The sequence below is a fragment of the Salvelinus fontinalis genome, chromosome 23 (assembly GCF_029448725.1).
Source record: "Salvelinus fontinalis isolate EN_2023a chromosome 23, ASM2944872v1, whole genome shotgun sequence".
In the NCBI taxonomy this organism is placed as follows: domain Eukaryota; kingdom Metazoa; phylum Chordata; class Actinopteri; order Salmoniformes; family Salmonidae; genus Salvelinus; species Salvelinus fontinalis.
In genome coordinates, this window is record NC_074687.1 from 2590110 (window position 1) to 2611683 (window position 21574).

Here is a 21574-nt window from a genome sequence, read left to right on the forward strand (position 1 = left end):
CCTACGCCTTCCACTAGATGTCAACAGTCTGTAGAACGTGGAATGAAGCCTCTCGTGTGACGTGGGGCCGGATGGGAGGGGTTTCAGTCATTGGTCTGGCAGAATGCCAGTTCCTGGTCACGCGCTTTCCTCATGATATCGCCTTGCGTTCCATAACTTCTACAGACACGAAGGAATGCTCCGGTTGGTACATTTTTGTATATATATAAAAACAACATCCTGAAGATTGATTCTCCACTTAATTTGACCAGTTTATTTGACCTGTTATATAACTTTTTGAAGTTTTCGTCCGAGTTCGCCTGCATCTGCGCGAGCATTTGGACATGTGGACTAAACATGCTAGCAAAAGTAGACATTATCAAACAAAACAACAATTTATTGTGGAACTAGGATTCCTGGGAGTGCATTCTGATGAAGATGATCAAAGGTAAGGGAATATTTATGATGTAATTTCATATTTCTGTTGATACCAACATGACGGAGAAATGTTGTTATTTTTGAGCGCCGTCTCAGATTATTGCATGGTGTGCTTTTTACGTAAAGTTTTTTTGAAATCTGACACAGTGGTTGCATTAAGAACAAGTGTATCTTTAATTCTATGTAAAACATGTATCTTTCATCAAAGTTTATGATGAGTATTTCTGTTATTTGACGTGGCTCTATGCAATTTCTCCAGATATTTTGGAGGCATTTCTGAACATGGCGCCAATGTAAACCGAGATTTGTGGATATAAATATGCACATTATCGAACAAAACATAAATGTATTGTGTAACATGATGTCCTATGAGTGTCATCCGATGAAGATCATCAAAGGTTAGTGATTCATTTTATCTCTATTTCTGCTTTTTGTGAATACTATCTTTTGCTGGGAAAATGGCTGTGTTTTTCTGTGGCTATGTACTAAGCTAACATAATCGTTTGGTGTGTTTTCGCCGTAAATCCTTTTTGAAATCAGACATGTTGGCTGGATTCACAACATGTGTAGCTTTAATTTGGTGTCTTTCATGTGTGATTCCATGAAAGATTGATTTTTATAGTAATATATTTGCCTTTGGCGCTCTACATTTGTTCTGGCTTTTGGCCAAGTGGGACGCTATCGTCCCACATATCCCAGAGAGGTTTTAAGGAAGTTTAGAACTCTTACATTGATAATACTACAGAAAACCTTCCCCAGGTTACTGTTCACACAAATGCCTCTGTAATTGTTAGGGTAAAATTTGTCACCGTTCTTAAAGATTTGGGTTATGAGTCCTTGATTCCAGATGTCAGGGAAATAACCTACAATCAGGATCAAATTAAATAGTTTTAATATAGCCAATTGAAATGTTGCACTAGTGAGTTTGAGCATCTCATTTAGGATGCCATCAGGTCCGCATGCCTTTTTAAATTTGAGAGCCTGAAGTTTCTTATAGAGCTCCTGGTCAGTAATTGGGCAGTCCAGTGGATTTTGATTGTCCTTTATAGCTTTTTCTAATCCATTCAACTTCTCATGAATTTGGCGTTGTTCTGCGTTTGTGTCAATTTGAACGGTGTTGTAGAGTGTTTTAAAATGGGTTGTCCATATGTCACCATTTTGTATCGCTAATTCCTCTTGTTTAGATTTTTTGTTTTTTCCAATTTTGCCAGAAGTTGTTTGTGTTTATGGACTCCTCAATTAGTGTCAGCTGCTTGCTGTTGTACTGTGCTTTTTTGGTTCTGAGTGTACGTTTATAGAGTTTTAAAGTCTCACAGTAATGAAGGCGTAATTCACCATTATTTGGGTCTCTGTGCTTTTGGTTGGATAGTGTTCTAAGTTTTTTCCTTATAATTTTCAAACCAGTTGTCATCTGTGATCTTTTTTGTTTTGTTTTTTTATCAATTTCAATTGTGCTTCTTTTGCCGTTTGCCTCTCTCTCTCTCACGGTTTCTCTCTCTCTCCCTCTCTCCCTCTTTCCCTCTCCCTCTCTCCCCCTCTCTCTCTCTCTCTCTCGCTCAGTCTCCCTCTCGGTCTCTCTCTCTATATATATATATACATCTGTCTCTCTATCGCTCTCTCTCTTTCTGTCTCTGTCTCTTTCTGTCTCTCTCTCTCTTTCTGTCTCTGTCTCTTTCTGTCTCTGTCTCTCTCTGTCTCTCTCTATCTTTCCCTCTGCTTCTCTCTCTGTCTCTCACTCTCCCTTTCCCTCTCTCTCTCACTCTCTTTCTCTCTCTGTGTCTCTCTCTGTGTCTCTCTCTGTGTCTCTCTCTGTCTCTCTCTGTCTCTCTCTCTGTCTCTCTCTCTCTCTCTCACACTCTCTTTCTCTCTCTCTGTGTCTCTCTCTGTGTCTCTCTCTCTGTCTCTCTCTCTGTCTCTCTCTGTCTCTCTCTCTCTCTCCCTTTCTCTCTCTCTGTGTCTCTCTTTGTGTCTCTCTCTCTGTCTCTCTCTCTGTCTCTCTCTGTCTCTCTCTCTGTCTCTCTCTGTCTCTCTCTCTGTCTCTCTCTCTCTCTCCCTTTCTCTCTCTCTGTCTCTGTCTCTGTCTCAGATGAGCAGCAGTAAGGTGTTTCTGAGGTACTGGCAAGCTGACCAGCTCAACGACCGCTGCCACCAACTACACAGGAAGATCATCATATGCCAGAAAGGTACAACAACTTGCATCCCTGTGTGTGTCTGTGTGTTATTAACCCCTCTCTTTCCCCCTATCCTCTGTCAGTGATCCGTGGCTGGCTGGCCAGGCAGCGTGTGCGCCATAGACTGTTGTCCCAGCCGACAAAAGACTGCAGTATCCAGAGGTTCCTCCAGGGGGCAGAAGACCAGGGCCTGTGCACCTACGACCACCTGGTCATCCAGAACGCCTCTGACATCGCCCGCGAGAGCAACCACCAGCGCTGCCATGGCAACGAGTCACACAGCAACAGTCCGCCCCTCGGTGAGAGGCCCGAGCCAGTTGGCGAAGAAGAGGACACCCCCAAAAGGTAATAGACCACCATTTTCACCCTCGAAGAGAAGTCACTCCTGGTGGTTTTGTGTTTCTTCATTGATTTGAAGCTAATAGTATGTTGTAATATAATGATAATGGATTGAATTTAGACTATATTCTGTGGCTGTAAGTAACTCACCCAATCAACCACAGATACTGTAGAGATGTCGAGGTCACAAGGTGTGTGTACAGTGTGTGTACAGTGTGTGTACAGTGTGTGTATAGTGTGTGTACAGTGTGTGTACAGTGTGTGTACAGTGTGTGTGTCATGTGATGTGTGAGCTATGATGTCATTGAGCCTGTGCTGGTTGGTGACTATAATGAGTTAAACATCAGCATGTGTTAATGTTTCAGCACTGTCCCCAAGCCGACACTGGTCTATAGCTGCAGCGCATTCAAGGTTATCAAATCCAATCACATTTTTTTGTCACATGCGCCCGAATATAAAAGGCGTAGACCTGAAATGCTTACTTACAAGACCTTAACAAACAATGCAGTTCAAGAAATTAAGTTAAGAAAATATTTACTAAATAAAATAAAGTTAAAAGTAAAATAAAAAGTTAAACAGTAAAATAACAATACTGAGGCTATACACAGGGGGTACCGGTAACGAGTCAATGTGCGGGGGTACAGGTTAGTTGAGGTAATGTGTACATGTAGGTAAGGGTACAGGTTAGTTGAGGTAATGTATACATGTAGGTAGGAGTACAGGTTAGTCAAGGTAATGTGTACATGTACATAGGGATACATGTTAGTTGAGGTAATGTGTGCATGTAGGTAGGGGTACAGGTTAGTTGAGGTAATGTGTACATCTAGGTAGGGGTACAGGTTAGTCGAGGTAATGTGTACATGTAGGTAGGGATACATGTTAGTTGAGGTAATGTGTACATGTAGGTAGGGGTACAGGTGAGTTGAGGTAATGTGTGCATGTAGGTAGGGGTACAGGTTAGTTGAGGTAATGTGTACATCTAGGTAGGGGTACAGGTTAGTTGAGGTAATGTGTACATGTAGGTAGGGGTACAGGTTAGTTGAGGTAATGTGTACATGTAGGTAGGGGTACAGGTTAGTCGAGGTAATGCGTACATGTAGGTAGGGGTACAGCTTAGTTGAGGTAATGTGTATATGTAGGTAGGGGTACAGTTGAGTTGAGGTAATGTGTGCATGTAGGTAGGGATACATGTTAGTTGAGGTAATGTGTACATCTAGGTAGGGGTACAGGTTAGTTGAGGTAATGTGTACATGTAGGTAGGGGTACAGGTTAGTCGAGGTAATGTGTACATCTAGGTAGGGATACATGTTAGTTGAGGTAATGTGTGCATGTAGATAGGGGTACAGGTTAGTTATTAAGGTAATTAGTACATGTAGGTAGGGGTACAGGTTAGTCGAGGTAATGTGTACATCTAGGCAGGGGTACATGTTAGTTGAGGTAATGTGTACATGTAGGTAGGGGTACAGGTTAGTCGAGGTAATGTGTACATGTAGGTAGGGGTACAGGTTAGTTGAGGTAATGTGTACATGTAGGTAGGGGTACAGGTTAGTAGAGGTAATGTGTACATGTAGGTAGGGGGACAGGTTAGTCGAGGTAATGTGTACATGTAGGTAGGGGTACAGGTTAGTAGAGGTAATGTGTACATGTAGGTAGGGGTACAGGTTGGTTTAGGTAATGTGTACATGTAGGTAGGGGTACAGGTTAGTAGAGGTAATGTGTACATGTAGGTAGGGGTACAGGTTAGTCGAGGTAATGTGTACATGTAGGTAGGGGTACATGTTAGTTGAGGTAATGTGTACATGTAGGTAGGGGTACAGGTTAGTAGAGGTAATGTGTACATGTAGGTAGGGGTACAGGTTAGTTGAGGTCATGTGTACATGTAGGTAGGGGTACAGGTTAGTTGAGGTAATGTGTACATGTAGGTAGGGGTACAGGTTAGTTGAGGTAATGTGTGCATGTAAGTAGGGGTACAGGTTAGTCGAGGTAATGTGTACATGTAGGTAGGGGTACAGGTTAGTAGAGGTAATGTGTACATGTAGGTAGGGGTACAGGTTGGTTTAGGTAATGTGTGCATGTAGGTTGGGGTACAGGTTAGTCGAGGTAGTAAGGGGTTAAGGGACTATGAATAGATAGTAAACAGCAAGTAGCAGCAGTGTAAAATCATAGTCCAAAATGTGTACGTGTACACACAAGTGTTGTAGAATATTGGACCGTTGCCTTTCATACTTTTCGAATTCTCAGCACAATTTCTCCAACTGTTGCCACAACTGTCAACAACTGTCAATAAATAGAGAACACGTACCGGAGCCGCGTTGGTTGGGAATTGTGCGAAGGTGCGTGTTCGGGCTGTGCGTCCCCCGGGGGTGGTGGTCTCAGAGCTGTGTATCTATGTCACAGTGAGACATCGGACTATCCCTTCCTGGCGTCAGTGGACTATGATTTACACTTCATATAGCTTGTAGTTGGCATGGCAACCATTGTTTGAATTGTAAGACTGTCCCAAAATGGTTTTCCAGTGTAGGGACTAAAGAATGAGAGAGGCTGTCTTTTTAGAATGTATTCCTGTATTCCTTCTGAACATGCTAATCAGACAGAGATAAGTCTCCAATTGGCCAGAACAGCTGCAATTCTGATTGTGTTTTAAAATTCAAATTAACATTGGGGGTGTACATCCTGCAGAGAGCGGAAACACATAAACAGAGACTCAAACATACACACGAACACACACAATACTCTTACCTGCGCTTCTGTCTTCCATGTGCCCTTGTATGCTAACAGGACATCGGCTACTGGGACAGAGCCTGGAAGATAGTGGCAGGGAGGAAGGAGAGGGAGAAGAGGGAGAGGGAAATACAGAAGGGAGAAGGGGTCGGGGATGTCACTGGTAATCCCCCCTTTCCTCCTCCTCCTTCTCCTCCTCCCTCTCAAGAGTCATTTGCTCTCCCACACACACTAATACTGTCATCAGCATTAGGAGGGGTTAACAGGTGAGGAGGGGGTGTGTGGAGAGGGGAAGGGGAATACGGATTAGAGAGGGTGTGTTTAGAGAGATGGAAGGGGAATATGGGTGAGGGAGAGTGTGTAGAGAGGGGGAAGGGGAATATGGATGAGGGAGGGTGTGTGTAGAGAGGTGGAAGGGGGATATGGGTGAGGGAGGGTGTGTGTAGGGAGGTAGAAGGGGGGTATGGGTGAAGGAGGGTGTGTGTAGAGAGGGGGAAGGGGGATATGGGTGAGGGAGGGTGTGTAGAGAGGGGTAGGGGAATATCGATGAGGGAGGGTGTGTGTAGGGAGGTGGAAGGGAAATATGGGTGAGGGAGGTGGAGGGGGGGTATGGGTGAGGGAGGGTGTGTGTAGGGAGGTGGAGGGGGATATGGGTGAGGGAGGGTGTGTGTAGGGAGGTGGAGGGGGATATGGGTGAGGGAGGGTGTGTGTAGGGAGGTGGAGGGGGGATATGGGTGAGGGAGGTGGAGGGGTGGAAGGTATTGTGTCGCTGGGATCCCTGTGGGAGTGTCCCATGCCAGATTACTACGCTACTCCCACTCTTACCAAAGTCAGTCGGAAACCTCTTCAGGCTGTAAAGGCCCTCCACACACACACACAGACACACACACACCACACACCACACACACACACACACACGTATTCTATCCTCGTGGGGACCTAAAATTAATTTCCATTCAAAATCATATTTTCCCAAACCACTAACCACTAACCCCTTATCTTTATCTTTTTCTAACCCTAAACCTAAACCTAACCACTACATTTAAAATAGCCTTTGTCCTCATGGGGACGTGGGAAATGTCTCCACGAGGGAGAATTTTCCTTGTTTCACTATCCTTGAGAGGACTATTCTTCTGGGGACTTTTTAGGTCCCCACAAATGATGTAAGAACCAACCAACCAACCAACCCACACACACACACACACACACACACACACACACACACACACACACACACACACACACACACGGACAAACAAACACACAGAGACACACAGACACAGACACAGACACACAGACACACTATCTCTCTCACACTTTACACAACCCTCCCTCCACCTGGTCCAGAGGGACCAACAGATGGCTTCCTCCAGATTGGAGAAGGAAATATCAAACTACAGAGTGAATATCATATTATCATATTACAGCCGATTAGACTGAAACATTTAAGAGCAGAAATAATCCATAGGGTTTCCACTCTTTATCCCCCGTATTGGCCTCTTTAGAATGTATATGTGGCATAACAGATGATGCAGCCATACATTTGAGTGGAGTCTGTGGATGATATGATGGGAATAATTAAGTTAATCTGGATTTGTAGATGGAAAGTAATTATCTTATTGTTGTTGCTCTCAAGGAAAATCCATCTTATTATGTTTGGTTGGAACCAGGATCAAATATCAACAAAAGGTGTGTTTGTCCATCATGAGATTTAAATGAGAGAGGGAGGAGAGATGGAGATAGGGAATAGAAATATACAGAAAGTGGGATGAAAGGAGAGGAAAATAGTGATTTAGAGCAATAGAGAGAGAGAAAGACTTGTGGAAATGGGGAGAAAAAGACTTGTTTAAAAAAAAGTAATGTTCATTTATTTCTCATGTCAATCTGATTTCCCATGTAGGGTTGTGGAGAAGAGCGGGAGAAACCAAGACGGCTCTGTCAATGGGGGGAGCTGGAATATCCGCCACTTCCGCTCCAGCTCAGTGCCCATCCCCCTGGCTGTAGAGAACTTGGTACATTCCAGCCATGGCCCATCCATCAGACCGGCCCTTCAACAGGCAGCCCATACCACTGAGGATGGGGGAGGCCTGGCATCACCACGGAAACAGCCTCCCCCTAAACCCAAGCGGGACCCCAGCACTCGTCTGAGTGCATCCTACGAGGCAGTCAGCGCCGGACTGACCCTGGGACCCCCGAGAGAGAGCCCCACTCCCGAGGGCTACGGGTCCCCTGCAGGGAGCCCCCCCAAAACACAGTTGTCCCCTACGGATGGTACAATATAACACCCCAATTAAGACATACTATTCAACTATCATTACCTTAGCTTCTATAAACCTCAAAACACAGCTGTCAGTGTGACTGTTGTGAACTGTTTCTCCTCTCATCTCTCCCCTCCCCAGCTCTGTCCAAGCCGCGACCCCACAGTGATGACTACACCACCATGAGGAAGGTGCCTCCTCCCAAGCCCAAGAGGAACCCCAACACAAAGCTCACTGGCTCCTATGAAGAGATCAACGCTGCCGGCTTTAACCTCCTCCAGCTCCGCCCCGCTGATGTCAAACTGGCCCTGCTGTCCCGCACTGGAGGGCTAGGGGGTATGGGGTGTCTGAGAGGGCTGATGCAGCGTGCAGCATCTGTGGACGGCCCACAGGGGGCGACACTGAGCCTGCACCATGACCAGGATGAGGAGGATGTGTACATAGAGATGGTGGGGGCTCAGGCCAGGAGTTACAGTCTGGGAGGGAGTTACCAGGACCCCCCCGACAGCCCCGAGCAGGGAGACACCGAGGCCGTCTACGAGGAGATGAAGTACTTCCTGCCCGAGGAGGCGGGACTTCCTGTGGGAGGGGCAATTGCTGCGGCGAAGGCAGCTGGGAAGCTGGAGGCGTTAGGGTTGATGTTAGGGGGGTTAGGGTTGGGCTTGTCTCCCTCTCAGAGTGGAGAGGGGAAGAGGGCAGGGCCAGGGGGTGTATCTACTACTATGGAGGCCCAAACATCTGTCGCCGGAGGAAACAGCAAGCCCCCTCATAGTAAAGAAGGAGGGTGTGACATCCCTGCACCATTCCCCAACCTGCTCACCCACCGCCCCCCTCTCCTGGTGTTCCCCCCCTCCCCTGTCACCTGTTCCCCTGCATCTGACGAGTCGCCCCTCACCCCTCTGGAGGTGAAGAAGCTGCCTGTGTTTGAATCCAACCTGAACTACGCCGGCCCAGACAGCCCTCTCTCACCTCAGTACTACCGCCAGCGCGCTGACTCCTCCCCCTCTCTTTCCGTCCTCCTCCCAGACAAGCCCACTCCTCCCCTCACCCCTCCGCCTCCCCCTCCTCCCGCCAATGCCCTGCCTCCCCCCTATCGCCCCCCATCCCACTTCCCCTTCCCCCCAGAGTCCAACATACTCTCCCTTACCCGGGCTGCTTCTATCACGGGTGGGGGCGGCTTGGACTCTCCCAAGCCCTCCTACTCCTCCTCGTCTCATAGGGCTGCGGGGGACAAGCCCCCTCCCTACTCTCCAGCCAAGTCCACCCGCCCAGAGCCGCGCCGTGCCCACTCCTGCTCATCCTCGCCCCTGCTGTTCAACCCAGCCAATGGGAGACCCCTGACCAGTCCTCAGCCAGCCCTGGATGAGCTCAACACCCTGTTCAGCTCTGGACGCAGCCTACTCAAGAAGACCACTACAGGACGCAAGATGAGGGAGGGAGGTGAGTCACAATGTAACACTCACACATACACAGATGCCATTTACCTCTGTGAATTCCTTCACGCACTGTCTCATACACCCCCTGACCATGCACACACACACACACATTTGACCCAGAAAACTCCAGAACTGTGTCTTTGTATGTCTTTGTGTGTCTTTGTGTGTGTGCACGTATGTGTGTGTGTGTGTGTGGGTGCACGTGTGTGTGTGCACATATGTGTGTGTGGGTGCATGTGTGGGTGTGCACGTATGTGTGTGTGTGCATGTGTGTGTGTGGGTGCACGTGTGTGTGTGGGTGCACGTGTGTGTGTGGGTGCACGTGTGTGTGTGGGTGCATGTGTGTGTGTTGCTAAACTCTGAGATGATGGAGACATGAATCCATCACAGCAGAGGCTAATTCCAAATAATGTATGCAGAGCAGAATACCGATACCTGCTAATTATAAAAATCCTAAAAAGTGCCTTTTTCTACAACCACCTAAAAGGAAGCGATTCCCAAACCTTCCATAACAAAGCTGTCACTTACAGAGAGATGAACTTGGAGAAGGGTCCTGGAGCTGGAGCTCTGTACACAAACACAAACAGACCCCACAGAGCCCCAGGACAGCAACACAATTAGACTCAACCAAATCATGAGAAAACTAAAAGATACATTTATTTTATTTTATTTCACCTTTATTTAACCAGGTAGGCTAGTTGAGAACAAGTTCTCATTTGCAACTGCGACCTGGCCAAGATAAAGCATAGCAGTGTGAACAGACAACAACACAGAGTTACACATGGAGTAAACAATAAACAAGTCAATAACATGGTAGAAAAAAGACAATCTATATACAATGTGTGCAAAAGGCATGAGGTAGGCAATAAATCGAATAATTACAATTTAGCAGATTAACACTGGAGTGATAAATCATCAGATGATCATGTGCAAGAAGAGATACTGGTGTGCAAAAGAGCAGAAAAGTAAATAAATAAAAGCAGTATGGGGTGAGGTAGGTAAATTGGGTGGGTAGTTTACAGATGGACTATGTACAGCTGCAGCGATCGGTTAGCTGCTCGGATAGCAGATTTTTAAAGTTGTTGAGGGAGATAAAAGTCTCCAACTTCAGAGATTTTTGCAATTCGTTCCAGTCGCAGGCAGCAGAGAACTGGAAGGAAAGGCGTCCAAATGAGGTTTTGGCTTTAGGGATGATCAGTGAGATACACCTGCTGGATCGCGTGCTATGGGTGGGTGTAGCCATCGTGACCAGTGAAATGAGATAAGGCGGCACTTTACCTAGCATAGCCTTGTAGATGACCTGGAGCCAGTGGGTCTGACGACGAACATGTAGCGAGGGCCAGCCGACTAGGGCATACAGGTCGCAGTGGTGGGTCGTATAAGGTGCTTTAGTAACAAAACGGATGGCACTGTGATAAACTGCATCCAGTTTGCTGAGTAGAGTATTGGAAGATATTTTGTAGATGACATCGCCGAAGTCGAGGATCGGTAGGATAGTCAGTTTTACTAGGGTAAGTTTGGCGGCGTGAGTGAAGGAGGCTTTGTTGTGGAATAGAAAGCCGACTCTAGATTTGATTTTGGATTGGAGATGTTTGATATGAGTCTGGAAGGAGAGTTTGCAGTCTAGCCAGACACCTAGGTACCTACAGATGTCCACATATTCTAGGTCGGAACCGTCCAGGGTGGTGATGCTAGTCGGGCGTGCGGGTGCAGGCAGCGAACGGTTGAAAAGCATGCATTTGGTTTTACTAGCATTTAAGAGCAGTTGGAGGCCACGAAAGGAGTGTTGTATGGCATTGAAGCTCGTTTGGAGGTTAGATGGCACATTGTCCAGGGAAGGGCCGGAAGTATACAGAATGGTGTCGTCTGCGTAGAGGTGGATCAGGGAATCACCCGCAGCAAGAGCAACATCATTGATGTATACAGAGAAAAGAGCCGGCCCGAGAATTGAGCCCTGTGGTACCCCCATAGAGACTGCCAGACCGGACAACATGCCCTCCGATTTGACACACTGAACTCTGTCTGCAAAGTAGTTGGTGAACCAGGCAAGGCAGTCATTAGAAAAACCGAGGCTATTGAGTCTGCCGATAAGAATATGGTGATTGACAGAGTCGAAAGCCTTGGCCAGGTCGATGAAGACGGCTGCACAGTAATGTCTTTTATCGATGGCGGTTATGATATCGTTTAGTACCTTGAGCGTGGCTGAGGTGCACCCGTGACCGGCTCGGAAACCGGATTGCACAGCGGAGAAGGTACGGTGGGATTCGAGATGGTCAGTGATCTGTTTGTTGACTTGGCTTTCGAAGACCTTAGCTAGGCAGGGCAGGATGGATATAGGTCTGTAACAGTTTGGGTCCAGGGTGTCTCCCCCTTTGAAGAGGGGGATGACCGCGGCAGCTTTCCAATCCTTGGGGATCTCAGATGATATGAAGGAGAGGTTGAACAGGCTGGTAATAGGGGGTGCGACAATGGCGGCGGACAGTTTCAGAAATAGGGGGTCCAGATTGTCAAGCCCAGCTGATTTGTATGGGTCCAGGTTTTCCAGCTCTTTCAGAACATCTGCTATCTGGATATGGGTAAAGGAGAAGCTGGGGAGGCTTGGGCGAGTAGCAGCAGGGGGGGCGGGGCTGTTGGCCAAGGTTGGAGTCGCCAGGAGGAAGGCATGGCCAGCCATTGAGAAATGTTTGTTGAAGTTTTCGATTATCACGGACTTATCAGTGGTGACCGTGTTACCTAGCCTCAGTGCAGTGGGCAGCTGGGAGGAGGTGCTCTTGTTTTCCATGGACTTTACAGTATCCCAGAACTTTTTGGAGTTAGAGCTACAGGATGCAAATTTCTGCTTGAAAAAGCTGGCCTTTGCTTTCCTGACTGACTGCGTGTATTGGTTCCTGACTTCCCTGAACAGTTGCATATCGCGGGGGCTCTTCGACGCTATTGCAGTTCGCCACGGTATGTTTTTGTGCTGGTCGAGGGCAGTCAGGTCTGGAGTGAACCAAGGGCTATATCTGTTCTTGGTTCTGCATTTTTTGAACGGAGCATGCTTGTCTAATATGGTGAGGAAGTAACTTTTAAAGAATGACCAGGCATCCTCAACTGACGGGATGAGGTCAATATCCTTCCAGGGTACCCGGGCCAGGTCGATTAGAAAGGCCTGCTCGCAGAAGTGTTTTAGGGAGCGTTTGACAGTGATGAGGGGTGGTCGTTTGACCGCGGACCCGTGGCGGATACAGGCAATGAGGCAGTGATCGCTGAGATCTTGATTGAAGACAGCAGAGGTGTATTTGGAGGGCAAGTTGGTCAGGATAATGTCTATTAGGGTGCCCATGTTTACGGATTTAGGGTTGTACCTGGTGGGTTCCTTGATGATTTGTGTGAGATTGAGGGCATCAAGCTTAGATTGTAGGACTGCCGGGGTGTTAAGCATATCCCAGTTTATTTCACCTAACAGGACAAACTCTGAAGCTAGATGGGGAGCGATCAATTCATAGATGGTGTCCAGGGCACAGCTGGGAGCTGATGGGGGTCGGTAGCAGGCGGCAACAGTGAGAGACTTATTTCTGGAGAGATTCATTTTTAAAATTAGAAGTTCGAACTGTTTGGGCATAGACCTGGAAAGTATGACAGAACTTTGCAGGCTATCTCTGCAGTAGATTGCAACTCCTCCCCCTTTGGCAGTTCTATCTTGACGGAAAGTGTTATAGTTGGGTATGGAAATCTCAGAGTTTTTGGTGGCCGTCCTAAGCCAGGATTCGGACACGGCAAGGACATCAGGGTTGGCAGAGTGTGCTAAAGCGGTGAGTAAGGCAAACTTAGGGAGGAGGCTTCTGATGTTGACATGCATGAGGCCAAGGCTTTTTCGATCACAGAAGTCAACAAATGAGGGTGACTGGGGACATGCAGGGCCTGGGTTTACCTCCACATCACCCGAGGAACAGAGGAGTAGTAGGATGAGGGTGCGGCTAAATGCTATCAAAACTGGTCGCCTAGAGCGTTGGGGACAAGGAATAAAAGGAGCAGATTTATGGGCGTGGTAGAATAGATTCTGGGCATAATGTGCAGACCAGGGTATGGTGGGGCACGGGTACAGCGGAGGCAAGCCCAGGCACTGGGTGATGATTAGAGAGGTTGTATCTCTGGACATGCTGGTCTCAATGGGTGAGGTCACCGCATGTGTGGGCGGTGGGACAAAGGAGGTATGAGAGGTACGGAGAGTGGAACTACGGGGTCCATTGCAAACCAAAACAATGATAACTAGCCTGAACAACAGTATGCAAGGCATATTGATATTTGAGAGAGACATAAAATAAGGCATAAAGTGATTGCAGGTCTTGATTGGGAGAGCTAGCTAAAACAACAGGTGAGATAACAGCAGCTAGTCAGCTAACACAGCAACAGAAGGTAAAAATGGCGACGACTAGGCAGAGAGGGTCGGATTAACTACACACAGATCTTGAGTTAAAGCACAGAGCCAACAGAAAACACAAATAAACAGAATGGAGTACCGTGAATTAATGGACAGTCAAGCAGGCATCAGCTATGTAGCCAAGTGATCATAGTGTCCAGGGGGCAGCCGTAGATGGAGCAGTGAGGCAGTGAGCAGTGAGGCCTACTTAGCACATTGGAAAGAATTTACAAAAAAAAACTGAGCAAATTGGAATGCTATTTGGCCCTAAACAGAGATTTCACAGTGACAGAATACCTGACCATAGTGACCGACCAAAACTTAAGGAAAGCTTTGACCATGTACAGACTCAGTGAGCATAGCCTTGCTATTGAGAAAAGCCGCTGTTGGCAGACATGGCTCTCAATAGAAGACAGGCTGTGTGCACACTGTCCACAAAATGAGGTGGAAACTGAGCTGCACTTCCTAACCTCCTACCAAATGTATGACCATATTAGAGACACATATTTCCCTCAAATTACACAGAACCACAAAGAATTTGAAAACAAATCCAATTTTGATAAACTCCGAAATCTATTGGGTGCAATACCACAGTGTGCCATCACACCAGCAATATTTGTGACCTGTTGCCACAAGAAAAGGGCAACCAGTGAAGAACAAACACCATTGTAAATTCAACCCATATTTATGTTAATTTTTTTCCCCTTTTGTACTTTAACTATTTGCACATCGTTATAACACTGTACATAGCCATACAGTATAACATATAAATGTCTCTATTCCTTTAAAACATTTGTCAGTGTAATGTTTACTGTTAATTTTTTATTGTTTATTTCACTTTTGTTTACTGTCTGTTTCACTTGCTTTGGCAATGTAAACATATGTTTCCCATGCCAAAAAAGCCTTTGAATTGAATTGAATTGAATTAATTTCAGGAGCGAGGAGGAGGAGGAGGAGAGAGGGTGATTTCCCTTCTTCAGATTGTGAAAGATATGTCACTCCTTCCCACATGTAATCACACTTGTCTTAATTAAGCGACAGGACGTCTCAGTTGAACGTGTAATGCTTGCACGGCACGACACCCACCCACACACTGATGCTGATGCTACTGTACAGTATTAGTGCAAACAATGAAAAAGAATCTCAACCATTATCAAACTCTGGTATGATGTATGATGAAATCTAACTAATAAATCAATGACAACACAATCACATAATCATGTCATCACGATGAATAAATCTGATATTAAAACATCTTCTTTGGGTTAGATCATATGGAGTAACAAAGGGTAGATGAGCTAATATTAAACAGGTGTCTATAGACATTGAGACACAAAGACTAGATTATGATTATCAGGTGTTAACTGCAGCTGGGGAGAGAGCCCCTCTGTCATACCCAGGTACTCTCTCTACCAGACCCCATTCTAACCTCATATAAGAGAAAAAAATCATTAGTATAGACTCAATCTCATCAGAGATATGATGCTTGCTGGGAATGTAACATCCAATACCACTTCAATACAACAGCTATATACCAATCACACCCCAGCTTGGAATATTCCATATCATTCTGGAATGGTACAGTAACAACATGATGGGAATTGATTTGGGGTTCCATGCCTCTGAAGGGGAACAGATGCTCCGGTCACAGCCGTGCCTTTCACTGATGATGTTAAGAGATGACTTTAGAAAGGCAATTTCACCAAATGTCACTACGCATGCAAGTCCCCGTTTACATATGGCAGGGAGGAATCAGGCTGATAAATAGGACTCAGGTGTCCCTCGTCTCTCTCTCTTTTTTTCACACACACACACACACACACACACACGCACACACACACACACACACACACACACACACACACACACACACACACACACACACACACACACACACACACACACACACACACACACACACACACACACCATTTTACAGTACCCATACATATGTTATGTAGCTATATCTGTGTTTAGTGCCTGTATAGTGCATGCAGAGCAGCATATGTAGGCCCCTTAGTACCGGTGATGCAGGACCTCACCTTTGGAGAAGAAGAGCAGAAGTATTTATCACTTATATCAATGGACAGGGTCAACACTTGAGCTGCACTAGGTCACAGTGTCCCTACACATGTACGAGATCGATGGGGCTGTAGTGGCGCGGATCGAGAGCGTCAAGTTCATCACTAACGACTTAACATGGTCCACACACACGCGCACAGCTGTGAAGGGGGCACGACAGCGCCTCTTCCCCCTCAGGAGGCTGAGAAGATTTGGCATGGGCCCTCGGATCCTCAGAAATGTCTACAGCTGCACCATCGAGAACGTCTTGACTGGCTGCAACACTGCTTGATATGGCAAATGCACCGCCCTAAACCGCATGGCGCTACAGAGGGTAGTGAGGACAGCCCAGTACATCACTGGGGCCGAGCTCCTTGCCATCCAGGATCTCTATAGTAAGCGGTGTCAAAGGAAGGCCAAACAAATTGCCAAAGACTCCAGCCGTTCTAGTCATATACTGTTCATTCTGCTACCGTCTGGTAACGATACCGAAGCATCGGCTCTTGGACCAACATGCTGGGAGACAGCTTCTACCCCCAAGCCATAAGACTGCTAAATAGCCATAAGACCACTAAATAGCCATAAGACAGCTAAATAGCCATAAGACCGCTAAATAGCCATAAGACCGTTAAATAGCCATAAGACCGCTAAATAGCCATAAGACCACTAAATAGCCATGAGACCACTAAATAGCCATAAGACTGCTAAATAGCCATAAGACTGCTAAAACTGCTAAATAGCCATAAGACCGCTAAATAGCCATAAGACTGCTAAATAGCCATAAGACTGCTAAATAGCCATAAGACCACTAAATAGCCCTAAGACTGCTAAATATCCATAAGACCACTAAATAGCCATAAGACTGCTAAATAGCCATAAGACCACTAAATAGCCATAAGACCGCTAAATAGCCATAAGACTGCTAAATAGCCATAAGACCACTAAATAGCCATAAGACTGCTAAATAGCCATAAGACCACTAAATAGCCATAAGACCACTAAATAGCCATAAGACCGTTAAATAGCCATAAGACCGCTAAATAGCCATAAGACCGCTAAATAGCCATAAGACAGCTAAATAGCCATAAGACCGCTAAATAGCCATAAGACCGTTAAATAGCCATAAGACTGCTAAATAGCCATAAGACCACTAAATAGCCATAAGACCGTTAAATAGCCATAAGACCGCTAAATAGCCATAAGACCTCTAAATAGCCATAAGACCACTCCATAGCCATAAGACTGCTAAATATCCATAAGACCACTAAATAGCCATAAGACCGCTAAATAGCCATAAGACTGCTAAAACTGCTAAATAGCCATAAGACCACTAAATAGCCATAAGACCGCTAAATAGCCATAAGACCGCTAAATAGCCATAAGACCACTAAATAGCCATAAGACTGCTAAATAGCCATAAGACTGCTAAATAGCCATAAGACTGCTAAATAGCCATAAGACTGCTAAATAGCCATAAGACCGCTAAATAACCATAAGACCGCTAAATAGCCATAAGACTGCTAAATAGCCATAAGACTGCTAAATAGCCATAAGACCACTAAATAGCCATAAGACTGCTAAATAGCCATAAGACCACTAAATAGCCATAAGACCGTTAAATAGCCATAAGACTGCTAAATAGCCCTAAGACTGCTAAATATCCATAAGACCACTAAATAGCCATAAGACTGCTAAATAGCCATAAGACCACTAAATAGCCATAAGACCGCTAAATAGCCATAAGACTGCTAAATAGCCATAAGACCACTAAATAGCCATAAGACTGCTAAATAGCCATAAGACCACTAAATAGCCATAAGACCACTAAATAGCCATAAGACCGTTAAATAGCCATAAGACCGCTAAATAGCCATAAGACCGCTAAATAGCCATAAGACCGCTAAATAGCCATAAGACAGCTAAATAGCCATAAGACCGCTAAATAGCCATAAGACCGTTAAATAGCCATAAGACTGCTAAATAGCCATAAGACCACTAAATAGCCATAAGACCGTTAAATAGCCATAAGACCGCTAAATAGCCATAAGACCTCTAAATAGCCATAAGACCACTAAATAGCCATAAGACCGCTAAACATCCATAAGACCACTAAATAGCCATAAGACCGCTAAATAGCCATACAACCGCTAAATAGCCATAAGAAAGCTAAATAGCCATAAGACCGCTAAATAGCCATAAGACCGTTAAATAGCCATAAGACCGTTAAATAGCCATAAGACAGCTAAATAGCCATAAGACCACTAAATAACCATAAGACCACTAAATAGCCATAAGACAGCTAAATAGCCATAAGACCGCTAAATAGCCATAAGACCGCTAAATAGCCATAAGAACGCTAAATAGCCATAAGACCACTAAATATCCATAAGACCACTAAATAGCCATAAGACCGCTAAATAGCCATAAGACTGCTAAATAGCCATAAGACTGCTAAATATCGATAGGACCACTAAATAGCCATAAGACCGTTAAATAACCATAAGACAGCTAAATAGCCATAAGACTGCTAAATAGCCGTAAGACTGCTAAATATCCACAAGACAGCAAAATATCCATAAGACCGCTAAAAAGCCATAAGACCGCTAAAAAGCCATAAGACTGCTAAATAGCTATAAGACTGCTAAATAGCTATAAGACTGCTAAATATCCATAAGACCACTAAATAGCCATAAGATGTTAAATAACCATAAGATAGCTAAATAGCCATAAGACCACTAAATAGCCATAAGACCGCTAAATAGCCATAAGACCGCTAAATAGCCACAAGACCACTAAATAGCCATAAGACTGCTAAATAGCCATAAGACTGCTAAATAGCCATAAGACTGCTAAATAGCCATAAGACTGCTAAATAGCCATAAGACCGCTAAATAACCATAAGACCGCTAAATAGCCATAAGACTGCTAAATAGCCATAAGACTGCTAAATAGCCATAAGACCACTAAATAGCCATAAGACTGCTAAATAGCCATAAGACCACTAAATAGCCATAAGACCGTTAAATAGCCATAAGACTGCTAAATAGCCCTAAGACTGCTAAATATCCATAAGACCACTAAATAGCCATAAGACTGCTAAATAGCCATAAGACCACTAAATAGCCATAAGACCGCTAAATAGCCATAAGACTGCTAAATAGCCATAAGACCACTAAATAGCCATAAGACTGCTAAATAGCCATAAGACCACTAAATAGCCATAAGACCACTAAATAGCCATAAGACCGTTAAATAGCCATAAGACCGCTAAATAGCCATAAGACCGCTAAATAGCCATAAGACAGCTAAATAGCCATAAGACCGCTAAATAGCCATAAGACCGTTAAATAGCCATAAGACTGCTAAATAGCCATAAGACCACTAAATAGCCATGAGACCGTTAAATAGCCATAAGACCGCTAAATAGCCATAAGACCTCTAAATAGCCATAAGACCACTAAATAGCCATAAGACCGCTAAATATCCATAAGACCACTAAATAGCCATAAGACCGCTAAATAGCCATACAACCGCTAAATAGCCATAAGAAAGCTAAATAGCCATAAGACCGCTAAATAGCCATAAGACCGTTAAATAGCCATAAGACCGTTAAATAGCCATAAGACAGCTAAATAGCCATAAGACCACTAAATAACCATAAGACCACTAAATAGCCATAAGACAGCTAAATAGCCATAAGACCGCTAAATAGCCATAAGACCGCTAAATAGCCATAAGAACGCTAAATAGCCATAAGACCACTAAATATCCATAAGACCACTAAATAGCCATAAGACCGCTAAATAGCCATAAGACTGCTAAATAGCCATAAGACTGCTAAATATCCATAGGACCACTAAATAGCCATAAGACCGTTAAATAACCATAAGACAGCTAAATAGCCATAAGACTGCTAAATAGCCGTAAGACTGCTAAATATCCACAAGACAGCAAAATATCCATAAGACCGCTAAAAAGCCATAAGACCGCTAAAAAGCCATAAGACTGCTAAATAGCTATAAGACTGCTAAATAGCTATAAGACTGCTAAATATCCATAAGACCACTAAATAGCCATAAGATGTTAAATAACCATAAGATAGCTAAATAGCCATAAGACCACTAAATAGCCATAAGACCGTTAAATAACCATAAGACCACTAAATAGCCATAAGACCGCTAAATACCCATAAGACAGCTAAATAGCCCTAAGACTGCTAAATATCCATAAGACCACTAAATAGCCATAAGACTGCTAAATAGCCATAAGACCACTAAATAGCCATAAGACCGCTAAATAGCCATAAGACTGCTAAATAGCCATAAGACCACTAAATAGCCATAAGACTGCTAAATAGCCATAAGACCACTAAATAGCCATAAGACCACTAAATAGCCATAAGACCGTTAAATAGCCATAAGACCGCTAAATAGCCATAAGACCGCTAAATAGCCATAAGACCGCTAAATAGCCATAAGACCGTTAAATAGCCATAAGACCGTTAAATAGCCATAAGACCACTAAATAGCCATAAGACCGTTAAATAGCCATAAGACCGCTAAATAGCCATAAGACCTCTAAATAGCCATAAGACCACTAAATAGCCATAAGACTGCTAAATATCCATAAGACCACTAAATAGCCATAAGACCGCTAAATAGCCATAAGAAAGCTAAATAGCCATAAGACCGCTAAATAGCCATAAGACCGTTAAATAGCCATAAGACCGTTAAATAGCCATAAGACAGCTAAATAGCCATAAGACCGCTAAATATCCATAAGACCACTAAATATCCATAAGACTGCTAAATAGCCATAAGACTGCTAAATATCGATAGGACCACTAAATAGCCATAAGACCGTTAAATAACCATAAGACAGCTAAATAGCCATAAGACTGCTAAATAGCCGTAAGACTGCTAAATATCCACAAGACAGCAAAATATCCATAAGACCGCTAAAAAGCCATAAGACCGCTAAAAAGCCATAAGACTGCTAAATAGCTATAAGACTGCTAAATAGCTATAAGACTGCTAAATATCCATAAGACCACTAAATAGCCATAAGATGTTAAATAACCATAAGATAGCTAAATAGCCATAAGACCACTAAATAGCCATAAGACCGCTAAATAGCCATAAGACCGCTAAATAGCCACAAGACCACTAAATAGCCATAAGACTGCTAAATAGCCATAAGACTGCTAAATAGCCATAAGACTGCTAAATAGCCATAAGACTGCTAAATAGCCATAAGACCGCTAAATAACCATAAGACCGCTAAATAGCCATAAGACTGCTAAATAGCCATAAGACTGCTAAATAGCCATAAGACCACTAAATAGCCATAAGACTGCTAAATAGCCATAAGACCACTAAATAGCCATAAGACCGTTAAATAGCCATAAGACTGCTAAATAGCCCTAAGACTGCTAAATATCCATAAGACCACTAAATAGCCATAAGACTGCTAAATAGCCATAAGACCACTAAATAGCCATAAGACCGCTAAATAGCCATAAGACTGCTAAATAGCCATAAGACCACTAAATAGCCATAAGACTGCTAAATAGCCATAAGACCACTAAATAGCCATAAGACCACTAAATAGCCATAAGACCGTTAAATAGCCATAAGACCGCTAAATAGCCATAAGACCGCTAAATAGCCATAAGACAGCTAAATAGCCATAAGACCGCTAAATAGCCATAAGACCGTTAAATAGCCATAAGACTGCTAAATAGCCATAAGACCACTAAATAGCCATGAG

At 44.5% G+C, this 21574-nt stretch overlaps 1 protein-coding gene across 4 annotated transcripts in view; it reads left to right on the plus strand.

Annotated features, from left to right (window-relative positions):
• The window catches only part of LOC129820696 (unconventional myosin-XVI-like), a 132919-nt gene that overhangs the window by 14127 nt on the left and 97218 nt on the right, over nucleotides 1–21574 (plus strand). For all 4 annotated transcript variants that reach the window (XM_055877557.1, XM_055877556.1, XM_055877559.1 and 1 more), the window contains exons 2-5: nucleotides 2504–2600; nucleotides 2672–2933; nucleotides 7549–7919; nucleotides 8048–9346. In XM_055877557.1, coding sequence (XP_055733532.1) covers nucleotides 2504–2600; nucleotides 2672–2933; nucleotides 7549–7919; nucleotides 8048–9346 — 2029 coding nt within the window. The remainder of the gene's footprint in view (nucleotides 1–2503; nucleotides 2601–2671; nucleotides 2934–7548; nucleotides 7920–8047; nucleotides 9347–21574) is intronic.